Source organism: Leucopleurus acutus, assembly GCF_964270905.1.
Source record: "Leucopleurus acutus genome assembly, chromosome: 13".
Classification (NCBI taxonomy): Eukaryota; Metazoa; Chordata; class Mammalia; order Artiodactyla; family Delphinidae; genus Leucopleurus; species Leucopleurus acutus.
In genome coordinates this window covers 58798736-58814241 of record NC_139155.1, presented here as the reverse complement: position 1 = coordinate 58814241, position 15506 = coordinate 58798736, and the positions used below count along the sequence as shown (strand labels likewise).

Here is a 15506-nt window from a genome sequence, read left to right as displayed (position 1 = left end):
TTTAGACTTATCCGAATCCCTCTGAGAGGAAGATAGTGATATGTTTTCTCTGGTCGTTCTGGACCAAGGGCTATGGACATCATTACATGTTTGCCAAAAACCTGCACATAACTGAAAAGCCATGTGGCTGAATACAAAATCTGCTTTTAGTGTTTGATCATGAAATTGAATTATGAATATATTTCCTCTTGTTTTTAAATGTTAGGGGAATGGGCTCACTTTAAGGACCCAGGCAGAGGGCCTGTTATTGCAGCCCTATGAAGAGCACTTGAACGTGGTTAGACTCGTGCCTGAGCACTTCCGAGATTTTCATAGCAGGAGGGAGGTAGATCGCGACCAGCTGATGACCGTGCTTGCCAATGTGACCCATCTCTTGATCAGAGCCAACTACAATTCTGCAAAGATGGCTCTTTACAGGTGTGTACTGAAAAGGAGGGAAAACGTAGGTGATCTTGTCTTTATTATCATACAGTTTTAAGCTGAATATACTTTACTTGATTATTTTAAGGACACAGCTAACGGAACTGTCTTGGAATTATTTTTTATCACTATAATTTTATCAAAGGCATAACAATTGTTGTCCATGACAAATGTATCTAGTAGGAGATAGACTTGGCATTGGGATCAGAAACTTTCAGGGTGGATTTTTGAGAAATGCCCGATGAGGTGACAGTTGTTAACTGTGTCGCATCTGGTTTTCACCCTCCTGATGTTAATGGTCTTAGGTTTTCACAAACTATTTAAGCTCATGAGTCCATCCTTAGTCATTTTGTTACTCTGAGAAGGTCAGTTTCTGGCAATGCCAGGCTAAGCATGCATGTTGGATGCAGCTAAAGCAAACAGAGAACTGCACATTCAGGACAATCTCTCTGCACTAGAGAGAGTTCAACTGCATGGGTTCGTTCTGGAGTTCACTCTTCAGAACGGGCTTCTCAGAGCCTTCCCACGGCTGTGTATGGACAGCCGCTCGTCTTGTACCAAATGTCCAAGGCATTTCCAGGGACTAATGAACAGCTCCCAGAAAGTGTCCTGTTGTGAAAATCTTTACTTACTTAAAAAATCACATCACCATTTTGTTTGAATTAAATCTTTCTTAGGAATTCGTCTTCTTTGAGGTGTTAGATGCCGTGTACGAGTGTGTAAGTCCTGTAACGGCCCTGCCTGTTTGTCTGTTTGCAGGTTGGATTCTGTCTCTCTGGACATAGCCAGCCCTAACGTTATAGACCTGTCCCTGGCCACAGAGGTGGAGCATTGCGAGTGTCCCCAAGGCTATGCGGGCATCTCTTGTGAGGTAACACTCCTCCCCCTTCCCGTCGTCTTCCTTTTCTCCTTCCTGCGGGGTTGGGGGAAAAGCATATTGAACGTGATGTCGTAATGCGTGTTTGAATTTTAACTTTGGAAACCCAGTGTTTCTAAACATCAGACTTTTGGAGGCTATTGGAACATTGGAAATACATTGTTTAAGGAAATCTAATTCCTCTGGGGCATCTGGGAATACTCTAAGTGTCACTGTCCTGCTTAGTCAACAGGAAAGTTGAGACACCCATGCCATATTTTGCATTTCTAAGGAGGATTGAATTTGATTGTATTTGAACATTTACCAATTACCAACATGCGACCCTGGAAAGCTTCAGACAAGCCAGGCCTTTTTGGAGACCTTTGATGGCCCCAGGCTATGTTACTTAGGTGGGCTCTACTTCACATATGCAGTATGAAACCATACTTGCAGTCATGGATGAAAGTAATCTGTTGCTTAAAAATTTTGAAATATTTTTTGAAATTATTTGGACATACGTATTGATAGTAACTCTCTCTTACTGAGAACTTTCTACGCATTTGGCACTATTGTGAGCCCCTTCCACATGTTACCTCATTTAATCCTTACAACAATCCTATGAGGTAGGCCCTTCATATACTTTCTGTTCCGTAGATTAGGAAACGGAGACACAGAGAGGTTAAGTAACTTGACCAAGGTCACACAGCTAGGAAGTGGTCATTGAACTTCATCCCTGCTAATTGCCATGAGGTCCTGCCTCTCATGAGCCCATGACTGTGGTTGTGAACATTTGTCATTGGCTGTGATTGCTTGGCAAGCATTTTTACAAAGTAAGAACATTTAACCTATAATATTAGCTTTGTAGGTAATAAAGTTGGCCTAAAGCTTCATGGTGTACATATTTAATTAAATATTTTTATGTCTATTTTAAATATTTTGCAAGATTTTTTTTGGCCACAGGGTCGGGACCAATGAACGTATTTTACATCTCATTTATTTTTAGGACCAGCAAATGTCCATAAGTCCTAATCCCTGTGGGCCTAGTGCTTAATGGATAAATGACCCTCAGACCACCTCATAGTATGTGGATGTGGGCTTAGGGGAGCGACAGGTAGAGCAGGGACAACCGTGGGAGTGGGAGCCCAGCCAGCTGGACTGGGAGGGGACAGCAGGAAGCAGCTGCTGCTAGAGAACAAGTGGGCGGGGGCTTTGTTCCCAGAAGTGCTGGTGTGCTTGGGTTGATGGCTCTAGCATCACACAGGCAGCTCAAGACTCCTTTGCAAGAGTTTGTGTTGAGCAGAAGAACTCATTCTTTTATCCAGCTGTTACTCAGAAGCTGACTTAAAGAATCAGGCAGCTACTGGTTGGGAATGGAATTTGGGGGAGCCCTGTAGCCGCAACACGGACCCCCAGGCAGCTGCCTGCTCAGTGCCTGTCTGTAGACAAGTCTGCTGTCCCCGGGGGAGCCTGGCTGCGGAGCGGGGTCGTGGGGGAGGTGGCAGGGGACTTTCCCAAGGTCAGTGTGAATGAAGGCATTATATATTTATTACTATAATGAAATGCTCTTTAAGAATTCTTAGGACAATAAAAGGCAAATCCACACCCCCTCCTCCCATGCCCCCAAGGGAGTGTGCCAACCTCCAAATTAATTACTCCCTGGTCTGCACTCTGGATGTGTTTCTTGTCTGCTGTGGCCCCGGGCAGCCCGTGGACATGGGTCTTGGAGGTGTGCACACCTGGTGTGGAATCACTGCACGGGTGCCATGGACCGTAGCTAACGCGCCGTGTTCCGGATTCCGAGTCTGTCAGATAGAGAGCCGATTTCTCAGGGTCGTCACAAGGGCGACATGAAGTACAGTGTCCGGGGTGGCTCCCTGCCCCTGAACGCCCATGTTGCCTGTCCAGCGCATAGCCAGAGGGAAGCTCACCTGCAACGTTTGCTCTCTTAAACTGATGCCGTTTGACGCAGACCTGCATTTAACACTTTGACGGCAACATTTACTAAATTTTAAGCAAAAGAAAAAGTGTTGAGAGAAATAAATCCCCTTGATTGAAACAGCCTTGATTAAAAGGCTGTTACATGATTTCTAAGAATATTACAGTGGAAAACCGCTATGATGTACGCTGACTCATTGCATAGCCATTACATTTTTGTGTGCGTGTTTCTACCTTTAAAATATATAAGGAACTGGATTATGGTGATGGTTGCACAACTCAGTAAACTTACTAAAAAAACCCCATTGAATCGTATGCTTAATATGGGTGCACTTTATGGCACGTTTGGGCAAAAAAAATAAGTTTCCATTCATGGAAAATTGAGCGGTTTATGATTCTAACGTACTGGGAAGAAGATGATTTGTGTTTTTTGTAAACTTGCGTTCACCTGGACAGTCACCCGTCCTTCTTTTGCAGTCCTGTCTCCCTGGCTATTACCGCGTGGATGGAATACTCTTTGGAGGAATCTGTCAGCCCTGTGAATGCCACGGCCATGCAGCTGAGTGTGATGTTCATGGCGTTTGCTTTGTGAGTCTGGCTGAGACCTTGAGTGCACGCCCTCCTCCCACCCTGAAGCTCTCACTGTACAGAAGTGATTAAAAAAGAAGCTTCCTCCACAGGGAATATCCCTGCCCTTGTGGACCCCAGAGGAAATCTGCAGGTTTAAGTTTAAGTCATAAAATGTTTCCTGCTTTTTTCCTTCTTTTTTCCTTCTTTTTTTTGTGAAGAAAAGTTGCTTTGGTGATAGTAGAAAAAAGATGTATGATTTCACTGCAGGTTTTTTATTAGAACAATAAGTAATGATTTACTTTGCAAGATTAAAAAGCAGTATAAAGGGAGAAAACGACCACTGATTAAATAAAAAAGATCAGATCTTTTAAACGCAAGTGCTAGTAGATTTTAACATTATATTACATAGTATATCGTAAGAGGAATAATAAAAATTTCTAATAATCTCACTCCCTTGTATAATATATAATGCTTCGTAGATGTTAGTTCAGATAAACTCTGCAAACAAGTACCTCTTTCATGCAATTGGAGTTGAAATAGGGCTTAGCAAATATGTAGTTAATCTTGAGAATGAACTTTGGGGCAGATACAGGGCAAGACTTGTTTTTTAACTTCAGTCAGGAATTCTTTTAGGCTCTTATGCCTGGGAGCCAGGCCACACTCCTGGGTTCTAGTGGATTCACTGCTCAGAGATGGAGTGAATGCATATGGTAATCAGCTGAACCCTATTCACTGCACAGGGAAAGAATCATGCTTTTTCCAAAAGAGCTTGATTGAGTTACAGGGTTAGGAAAATTAACGATCAGACCCATGGGGAAGATATCGGCATGATGCCGCTGATTGCTTTTTCTCTCTAGAGCCTAATTTTTCTTTTTCTCTGCAAGTACAGCTTTTGTTTTGTTTTGTTCTTTGTCAATGTCTTTGTTCTGTAAGTGAAGCGTCTGTAGGATGGCGTGGAATGATGTTTGCACGCCTACTCGGTCCCTCCAGAATAAGTTCCTCAGGTGCAACTTCCCACAAGGAAGGGAGGTCGCTGCTTTTTTTTTTTTTTTAATTTATTTATTTGGCTGCGTTGGGTCTTCGTTGCTGCGCACGGGCTTTCTCTAGTTGCGGCGAGCGGTGGCTACTCTTAGTTGCAGTGCATGGGCCTCTCATTGTGGTGGCTTCTCCTATTGCAGAGCAAGGATTCTACGTGCTTGGGCTTCAGTAGTTGTGACGTGTGGGCTCGTTGTGGCTCACGGACTTAGTTGCTCTGCAGCACGTAGGATCTTCCTGGACCAGGGATCGAACCCGTGTACCCTGCATTGGCAGGCAGATTCTTAACCACTGCACCACCAGGGAAGTCCTGGTCGCTGCTTTTTTAAAACCTCTCTCCCCCTGCCATTTGGGTTTGGAGGCCTCTGCCAGCACTTGGGAGTGGTCAGCAGGTCGTGATTGTACCACCCATGGCTTTAGTGACAGGCAGGCTGGAAGATTTGCACGTGCTTCTGTTAATATATATTTCCAAAAATATATTCTCCTATGAAAGTGAAGATACTAAATAGCCTTAAAGTTCTAAGTATAGAAGATAATAATTTTTATAGTGTAAAATTTTTTAAGGAATAATTTCAGATTTACAGAAAGGTTAGAAAAATAGGATAGAGGGTTCCCGTGTGAGCATCGCCCTGTTTCCCCAGATGCTCATCTTACACAATCTGTATGGGTATCAAAACTCAGAAATTAACATGGCACAGTCCCATCAGCTAAAGGTCAGATTCCATTCAGGTTTCATCCTTTTCCTTTCCAGCATCAAACCTACCGTCCCATACTGCATTTAGTGGCTTTGCCTCCTTCAGGCTGTGACAGTTCCTGGTTTTCAGGACTAGGGCACGTTTGAGATCTTCGGACCTTCTGTGGACTGTCCCTCCACTGGAGCTGGTCCACTTGCTCGTGGTGAGGTTGAGGTTATCCATTTTTGGTGAGAGGACCTTGAGGTGACGTGCCCTCCCAGTGTGTGCTGTCAGGGTCCGTGATGCCACTGGCTTCTTCTGGGGGATGTTAATTAGCTGGGTCACTCGGATAAGGGAGTCTCTGCCAGGTTTTTCTGCTGTAAAATTATTATTTTTCCTTTTTTAAGTAATTAAAGGAGAAAAGTAATAAAAATTTAGATTGGAATACAGGGAAATATAAAAACTTGGTAAGATCACTTATCTGTTTAAACTACTTTGCTTTTTAAATTCTATTTTAAAAAGAAACCTTTAATTCTTCCTTTAGCATAGCTGTAACTAGCCCCTGGCCTTGTATATAGTTATCTAGATTCTAGGGGTTGACTCCTTATATACATTTTATTAGAAGTTTCCAGTCGTTCTTAGTGCTCCTATTATTGTTTTTTTTTAAAGACTATTTTTAGAGTAGTTTTAGGTTTACAGTGAAATTGAGAAGAAGGTATAGAGATTTCCGATCTACCCCCTGTGGGCACCCATGCTTATACGCCCCCATTATCAACATCCCCCCCGCCCCAGAGTCGTGCATTTGTTACAATTAGTGACCCCACGCTGACACATCACAGCCACCCAGAGTCCACAGTTTACCTGTGTCCTTACTATTTTCTCTGAGCTTTCTCTGCTCTTACTCCAAGGAGGAATCAATTTCTTTTCTTTGGAAAGACAGGGGCATAAAATGCAGTTGTGCATGTCTTGGGCCCTCCTGGTTTTCCTTTTCCAATCAAGAGAAGATGTGCTCGCTCCCCAAGGAGATGAGCATTCCTATCCCTTCACGTTCCAGATCCACCAACAGGGATCATCACGTAAAGGGGTGTTGGCGCCCGCCTGAGAAAGCATTGAAACAGACCTTCAGCAGGTTTTTCAACAGAACCACATTGTAGTTTTCCCAACGAGAAAGAAGACCCAGTCTGGCCCTTTGAGGAAAGAAAGCAAATCAGAGACATTTGCAGTTGAGCTTAATCAAATAGATTTTAACGAAACTAATTATTTTGCATAAGTCTTTTAGCACAACCATGTAGCTCTTTACCAAGGCCGGTTGCATTTTGTGTAGATTTGGGTTAATGATCAAAACCAAGGTCATATGAGGGATGAAAAAAAAAAAAAAAGCGCATGGGCGTCATCTGGAAGCTTTTTTAGAAACTCAAAATCGCAGACCTCCAGCATCAGAGTCAACATTTAACCAACATGATCTGTATACACATTCAAATTTGGAAGCTCTGTTCTGGGATGACCCTAAATAAAACTGGTGAAACCGTGATATAGAGGATGCAACACAACTAAATGGAACAGATGGGAAAACTTTTATCAACCTCAGGAATGACAGAAAAGTATGTAGTTAACAACTGGAAATAATATTTGAATAGTCAGATGAAAAATGTCCAGTAAATGTGTGTAAAATGAGTGGCTTTAAGAGAAGGGGTATAAAAGGACATGGAAGACCCCAAGGGAGAGGAAGTGAGAGGAGAGGGCCCACAGGTGGGGCTGGGGCTGGGAGTACGGGCAGGGGAGGGCAGAGGTTGTAGGGGAGAGCTCTGGGTGGCATCAGCACCAGGTGGGGGCAATAGGGAGACCAAGCCATGGGAGAAGAGGGGCCTGGAAGGAACGGGCAGGAGAGGAGCCGCCAGGGGCCCGTCTCCCGCACACCTCCTACACCTGACGCAGGGTAATTTCACTCTCTAAAGAGGTGTTTTAAATGAGGAAAAGAAATCTTTCGTACTTATTCATGTATTTACCATTTCCGATGTTCTCCATGCCGTAGTATAAATTCAGGATTTCCTGGACTGTCTCCAGGGGGAAAGACATGCAGTTGCAGGACCCATCCCGCTGTCTCCCTTCCCTGCACATCCTGCACCTCAGCTGTCCGGGGTCTGAGAGCAGCTCTTTGATGTATTGTATTCCGTCCCCACAGAGGGCAAGTCTGCTGCCAGTTACTCTGACACGGTTGGAAATCAAAGGTCTTATGCTTCCCGTTTGTATAAATTAAATTTTTTATCAGCGGATCTGGAAACAGGCAACCCCTCCTCATATAAGAGTTTGGTGACTTGCTTTAGCGTTTTGCCTTTTTTCTTCACTTGGACTTCAAGTTGTTTGAAGGTGAACCTGAGACTCCTTTAAGGAGGCCTGAGCCGAGTCTTCTTTCCATGCGTGTGTCCTAGGCATGCCAGCACAACACCACCGGGGACCGCTGCGAGCGCTGCCTGCCCGGCTTCTACGGGCTGCCTTCCCGAGGGACCCCTGGGGACTGCCAGCCGTGTGCCTGCCCGCTCTCCACGGCCTCCAACAAGTAAGCCGGGCTCCTCCACCAGCCGATCCTGCCCCGCATGGCCTGGGTCTCCATCCAGACGTGCACTGATACCTTCAGAGCAAGACCTGTGTGTGATGAGAGTGTTAATTTTGCCCTGGGGCAATTAATTGGGATTAGAGATGGAGGAACATCTCTAAAAAGATTCTCTCTTCTTTAAAAAAAAACAAACAAAAACTTTGATATATTAAATTATGTAAGGCAAGTTGTGTGAAGGCAAGGACATTTGCATGGCCTTTTTTGCCCTTGGTCTAATGTTGGCCGTCAGTTCCTTCACACGTATATGTTGTGTGCCTACCACTGTGCTAAGAGGCAGAGGAGATGCAGAGATGAATAAAACACGTTCCTGGGCTTCAGGAGTATTTGAGCGAATGACCAAAATATGTAAATACGAGGCTCATTGAGAATGGGCTGAATTCATTTAGTTTAATTCAACGAATCTTTACTGAGCGCCTGGTATATTCTGGGCATCATGGTAGGTGTCCTGAGTGTCAAACTGTTCCTCTGTGGCTGCCGACGCCATGGAATCCACAGTGCGGTCACGAGGGCAGAGGAAGTGGGTCCACTGTGCAGAGGGAATCTGTGTGGGGCGATTCCCTGTGGAAGCTCTCCATCTGGGACTTGAAGGATGAGAGGGAGTTTGAAGGCAATGGAGGAGAAGGGCCTGCTAGGCGGGAAGAAATGGTGCCGCGGTCTGGCAGCGTGAGGGGCAGGTCGGTTTGTGGAGCTGCAGGTGGTCCCGGGGCACAGAGCACAAGGGGAGGCAGAGGACCGTTACAGTCAAGGCCTCGACCAACATGCTGGGACTTGTGTGCCCCCAGGCCAGCGGTCTGAAAGTCTCTCTCACTGTTTACCCTTTAGAACTCTCCTCCCGTCCACGCCTAGAGGATTCTCCCACGGGGAGTTTTATTTGGAACTCCAGTGTACAAAACAGCAATCAGGGCTGCTCTGGTGAAATCGTGGGGACCTCGCTATGGCCCCCAGGCCTCCCTTCGCGGTCCTCCCAAGACCCAGGAATGGAGTGTGAAGGGACCTCGGGCTGCATGGGGGCCTCGGGGGATGCTGGTTACACTCACTGAAGTGCGGAGCCCCTTGGCTCTGTCCTGTAAGCGGGCTCACTCTTGGCCAGTGTGGGCAGCTCTAAGGCAGGCAGCCCAGTCCCGGGAACTCGAGGACAGGAACTCTGCCTGAGCATCGGAGCCGGCCTCCTGGAGGAGGGGGCTGCTGAGCTGGGCCTTGGGGGTGAGCCGGTGAACCCGGGCAGATGGGGAGAAGCGCAGTCCGGGCCGAGGGTCGAGCAGGGAGTGTCCAGTGCCCATGGGCGGGCTGCGTGGCCTGGGGCCTTGGGTTCTGGGCTAAGGAGTGAGCACGTGGTGAAAGTTTGTAAGGACAGGAGTGGTAGAAACTAAGCATTTTAATATTTAGGAATTCTGCAACATCCACTGGAGAACTGCATTCATTTCTACTGCTTTGTCAGTTTCAGCCCCACCTGCCACCTCGACGATGGAGATGAAGTGTTCTGTGACCAGTGTGCCCCAGGATACGCGGGGGATTGGTGCGAGAGGTACTCTGCTTTGCTCGACCGGTTTCCAAACATTTTTTTACTATAAATTCTATGTGTTTATTCTTAAATGTGTGGTTAAGTGTGGCTTTAGAGCCTTTGGTATGTCATTATTATTCCATCGGATCACAGAGAAAAACAGTCGATCAATTAAAAAATTAATGTTGGAAGTCCCTGGGGATTTTTTGATCTCCTTGAGCTAATCTTAGTTTTCATCAGTATCAATAGGAAACTGCCAGGAGTCAGTACTTCTGTTCATACGTTTGAATGTCCCGTTACTCTGGATGATTCCATAAGCAAGGGGTGGTTTGATGTAGTAGTTGTCTTCTGGCGCCTGGAAGCCAGGGTTGTCTGTCCCACGTGTACGTCCCGGTGCCAAGTCTGGCTGGACTCCGTGGGAGGTGACATCGCTGAGTGGTGGGATGCGGGTCGAATTGGCTGGGGCCGGAGCATGTCCCTGGGGTGTGTGGCTCCTTTTGGACGCCCTCCCCCTGCCACACAATGAGTGACGGGAATCTGTGAATGCCTGAACTCGAGCAGCATTCCTCTCATGGTAAATCTTCGGTAAAGAGTGTGGTTGATTAACTACTCAGAGAGTCCCTGGATGGTGGGGTGATGTCTACAGTAATCGCATTTGTTTGCATCCCTCTCTCAATCTTCTATATAGATGTGCAGACGGTTACTTTGGAAACCCAACAGTGCCCGGAGATTCCTGTGTCCCTTGTAACTGCAGTGGCAATGTGGACCCCTTGGAGGCCAGGAGCTGTGATTCCGTCACCGGAGAATGCCTGAGATGCCTTGGGAACACGGACGGCCCCCACTGTGAGAGGTGTGCCTACGGGTTCTATGGGGACGCCGTGACTGCGAAAAACTGCCGCGGTGAGTGTGTGACCTGGCGGTCGGGTCCGTTACTTATCACCCTGTGAAGTCTCCATCCATTTACTTACGTGCATCAGAAAGCGCTCGGCCCAGGAGGTCACTTGACCCGGTCTGTGCTGGGTTAGGTTGATCCGTTACTCCAAATGAAGGTCAGGTGGCCTAGAAAGCACGCGCCCTTCCATTTCAGGAGGAAGTGGTCCTTCACAGAGCGTTGGCACTGCTCCCAGTGACCAGGGAGGCAAAGGAAGCCTGTCCCGTTTGTCAGGGAGATGCTACGGGCTTTGTGAGGCAGATGGGATTTCAGGACGTGGAATGGGAATTGGGGAGACCCTAGCCCCCCAAACTGGTGCGTCTCAGTGGTCTGCGCCTGAGTCACCAATCCCCACGTCGCTCGGCAGGACTCTGCTTAGACCCTTGAAATTACAGACCATGTAAAGCCAGTTACTTAGAAAAGTAGATTTTCAAACTCCTAGAATGACAAACTTATAGCCTTAAGGCTGATAACAGCTCTCAGATTTTTTCACACAGTTCTTGAAAAAGGAATGAAAGAGTAAAAGTGACAATTATAAATTATTTTGATAATTTCCTATAAATGCTGGTCCTACTGTGCTGTTACAACGTGGAGACACAAGAGGGAGCAAGAGATCCAGAAAAGATGTTTTCCTAGGAACACGTCAAGAGATTGACAAGCTTCTGTTGCTCTGGGCCTATGAACCCGACCTTCAGCACCTTGACAGGTTATCATAGGTAGATAATTATGATAACCGGTAATTGTATAAAGCTTCAAAGTTTATGGAATGCTTTCACAATTCTCATGGCATTTCTTTTCATCCTTACTGCAAACCTTGATGATTAATTTCTTAGTTCATTTGTCATTTATTAAGTGTATGTTACTTCCCAGGCACTATGCCAAATACTGTGATTGGAGTTGGAAATTTATTTAATCAGACTTGAAAATCCCAAGTCTATTTGGGAGCTACACACGATGGTGTAGGAGAGAGGCACGTGTGTGGATTCACGGCTTTGGAGTCTGACTAGTTTAGAGTCCAGGATTGGTCACCAACCAGCCCTGTGACATTAGGCAAATTTTATTAACCTCTCCTAGCAACTGTTTCTTCATACATAAAATGGACATAATTATACGTATACACTAAAGCCTTTCTGAAAAGTCAATGAGATGACAAATTTAAAGTTCTAGACAGGGGCTTCCCTGGTGGTGCAGTGGTTGAGAGTCCGCCTGCCGATGCAGGGGACACGGGTTCGTGCCCTGGTCCGGGAAGATCCCAGATTCCGCGGAGTGGCTGGGCCCGTGAGCCATGGCCGCTGAGCCTGCGCGTCCGGAGCCTGTGCTCCGCAACGGGAGAGGCCACAGCAGTGAGAGGCCCGCGTACCGCAAAAAAAATAATAATAATAAAGTCCTAGACAGTAAATGGTAGCTATTACAATTACTGGTAATAAGAGCAGTCATTTTTATTATTTTTCTGTACAATGCTGTCCAACAGAAATGTAAGTCACACATGTAATTTAAATTTTTCTAGTAACCACCTTTTAAAAAGTAGAAACAGGTGAAATACATTTTAATAATACATTTTATTTAACTCAATATATAGAAAGTATTATTTTATCATGTAATCAAGTTTTCAAAGTATTAATAACTGTTTTCTTTCTTTTTAATACTGTCTTCAAAATTCAGTGTTTTGTAGCCCATCTCGATTAGGATGCTAAGTTTTCATCAGAAATATTTGATCTGTATTTAGATTACATAAAATTCAATGTTGAAGAAATGGATTCAGACACCCACGTTGTTCAAACATATTTAAAAGTTTTCCATCGTGTTTTCCTTTATGTGCATCCACGCTGACAAACTGCGTCAGCATTTTGCCATGGGGATAAAAGGGAAAATATATAATAGAAGGTCTCAGGGATGAGTGGAGAGTGCGGGGGAGTGGGGGGGTCAGAACAGGTGGGATTTGGGTCTAGGTCCTCGTTGTTGGCCCAGGGAGCTGGACTGGTTATGGGCTGACCCTGCCTGGCTTTCTCTAGTTTCTGAGCATTTACACTTTTTATTCTTTTCCTATCTCCTTTTCCCCCCATTCCTAGCTTTGATGAGATGAATTCCTACAACTGTTTCTGAATATTTCACTAGAAATCCTTCCAGGTCTATAATAAGGGTCCTTCTTATGAACTTCTCAGAAGTCTCCACACGATAACATAATACCGTATTTTATTAGGTGAACCTGGTAAAAATGCCAGCGTTCAGTATTACTGACATCAGCTTTGGTGTGATAGATGCAGTAGTGGCTGTGGACACAGTTGTCCAGGGCAGAGAGTGGTGTGGAGGGAGAAAAGGTTGGTGGGAAGCCTCCTGGGCGCTAATATTAAAGAAACCTTGTGCGAAATAACTTAAGTAGGTATAATTTTTATATTGTGGGGTTCTTCTGAGAATTAAAATACCTGTAAAGAACCTGGCAGAAGGTAATTGCCAGATATTTTAAATTAGTCTTATTTATAACATGAACAATTTTTATTAATAATTGCTATTATAATTGTTGTTATAGAGGGATAACTGCAAATAACAGTGTGATCTCTGGCTAGCTACATCACCTTTCTAAGTGTTAGACTTCTCACCCAAAAATAGAGAAAATGATAGTACTTCCCTCGTATGTTTGCTATGAAGGTTCATTCATTTATTTCATTATTGGCTGTAACGTGGAGACACAGGCTGACGGGTGTGTGATAAATGAGATTTGTTATTATCATCAATATTTGGTGATGATCATACTCGAAGTGAACTTGCAATATTCCCCAGAGGAAGGGTGGGGTTTGAGTAAGGCACAGAAAGGGAGGATCAGAGGGAAATACAAGAGAAAGAGGAAGGAAACCAAAGAGTTTGGAAGGGGTCCCCAGACCTTGGTAAGAGAGAGGTTCAAAAGGGAGAGAGGGGTGCATGGCCCGTCCCACCGAAAGATGCATCAGGACGGAGGCAGGATCTGCTCACTGGATCTGCACCCGGGAGTCCTGGACATTTTAGGAGGAGCAGTTGTAGCAGCCCAGGGGTCAAGAATTGGGCTGGAAGATTGGGTGGTGTGAAGGGGAAGGGAGGGAGGGAGGGAGACGGGAGGGAGAGCCGGGGATGAAAACTTAGAGTTAAGGGTTTGCGGTGGGGGGGGGGATGGCGGGGTGTGAGTGTGTGATGTTTTCCCTGGGAGACAGTTAAGAGTGGTGGGAGGCTGAGGACGGTTTTAAATACAGGCTTTGTTATTATTTCGGTACAGCAAGGCCAGCAGATGAGGAGAGGACCGCCATCACAAAGGCAGTTTGTTACTCTGGAGGCCAGGTCAGGGGGGAGTCGGGGGCGCAGGGGACACCCCACAGCATGGGGGTGGCTACACGGGGAAGCACCTGGGTTGGTCACGAGGGGAAGTGTGGACAGGAGCCTTTATCTGCAGGAAGACAAGGGTGGGCAGGGTAAGCAGGTCTGGGACTGGCTAGTCTGAATCATTTCAGCCGGTCGGGGGGCCTAGGGACTGTATCTCTTGTCTGATGCCGGGCCCTGGGGTGACTAGGACTGGTGGACAGTGGAATGTCAGGGCCCAAAGGAACCTGAGAGCCAGTGAGGAAGGCGTGGGGTGCGGGCTCTGGATTGGATGGTTTGCATATGAAAGGCATTCCAGCAGGTGAGCTGTTTACAGTCTCTGGAAATTGACTAGCCCTGGGCGTGGCTGTCTCTCCAGGGTCAGCAAGGCTCCAGAAGTCAAAGTATCAGAAAAACAGAAAATAAAAGTTAAACTACAAGAATGGGCAGCACTGTGTGGTGCCCATGACACTTGACCAGCCTCTTACAAGAGCTGTGAACATCGATCCATGCACACAAGGGAAAAACTAGGGGAGAGAGGCCCAGTGACATGGCCATAGTCCACCAAGGAAGCAGAATCCCACCTCCTTTCCTCTGGCCATCAGCCTTCTAATTTCCAGTGCCCACCCCTGCCCTGCCCCACAAAGGCTGCCACACAAAGTGTGCTAGGGCTTGAGATAATTCGTGACGTTTTTCTTAACGTGGTTATACCATAGGACGGAGAGTGTGCATTTTCCGAGCCCAAGCATTCATAAATGGTATACGTCCTGGGGTATCTTGTCAGTGAACATACTACAAATTTTAAATGAAGCACGTATTGACAGCTGTGGTACGAAGTAAACGGTTCTTGGACCCGTTAAATTGAAACACTTTGGGAAGCGGGGGGGACTTTGTGGCTTTAAACATCAATATTCTGGCTGTAGATAAAACGGAAGCATCTGGCCAGAAGGTAAGAACCTCAAAGGACTCATGACTCAGAACACGGAAATAGTTCATTAAGTTATGATGTGCAGTATTAGTTATCTAGGTCGTTATAACTGAGCTTTAAAATATTAAATACGTATGATTGGAATGAGCAAGTGGCTAAATTGATTTTGAAATCTTCTTTGCATGTTTTTTAATGAAGATTGGTTGATATACATTGGTGGCTCATTTTAAAAATTTCAAAGAATTCATGAAATTGGTTAAGTTCGTTTGCCAATTATTATCTTAACAGCTTCAGATAATTTTTTTTCTCTGTGATGGTTCCTTTCACCAACCTTATTTTGGCTTACTCTTCAGAAAAATACTAAAATTTTCAAGTTACTGCAAAGCAATAATTTTGTTTCATGATTTGAAACATGAATGTTAAAATTTCTCCTTTGGGGATTAAGGGATTTTATAACCGCCGTACCCAGAAATGGGCACAGATATGCCTTCTGTGTGTGTTAGCCTGTGAATGCCATGGCCAAGGCTCCCTTTCTGCTGCCTGCCATCCTGAGACTGGACTCTGTGACTGCAAACCACACGTGACTGGACAGCAGTGTAACCAGTGCCTGGTAAGACGCCTCCTGGTCATTACATACAATTAACGTGTGTGTCAGTGTTAATGTCTATAAATGATGCCTTAACTGGTTCAAATGAAATGGAATCCCGACCACCAGAAA

General features: G+C 45.6%; 1 protein-coding gene across 1 annotated transcript in view; it reads left to right on the top strand.

The window, feature by feature from the left end:
• LAMA1 (laminin subunit alpha 1) overlaps positions 1-15506 on the top strand; it is a 159749-nt gene that overhangs the window by 75960 nt on the left and 68283 nt on the right. The window contains exons 14-20 of the mRNA XM_082853408.1: positions 206-417; positions 1180-1291; positions 3689-3799; positions 7920-8047; positions 9543-9629; positions 10294-10505; positions 15292-15398. Of these exons, the coding sequence (XP_082709534.1) occupies positions 206-417; positions 1180-1291; positions 3689-3799; positions 7920-8047; positions 9543-9629; positions 10294-10505; positions 15292-15398 (969 nt within the window). The remainder of the gene's footprint in view (positions 1-205; positions 418-1179; positions 1292-3688; positions 3800-7919; positions 8048-9542; positions 9630-10293; positions 10506-15291; positions 15399-15506) is intronic.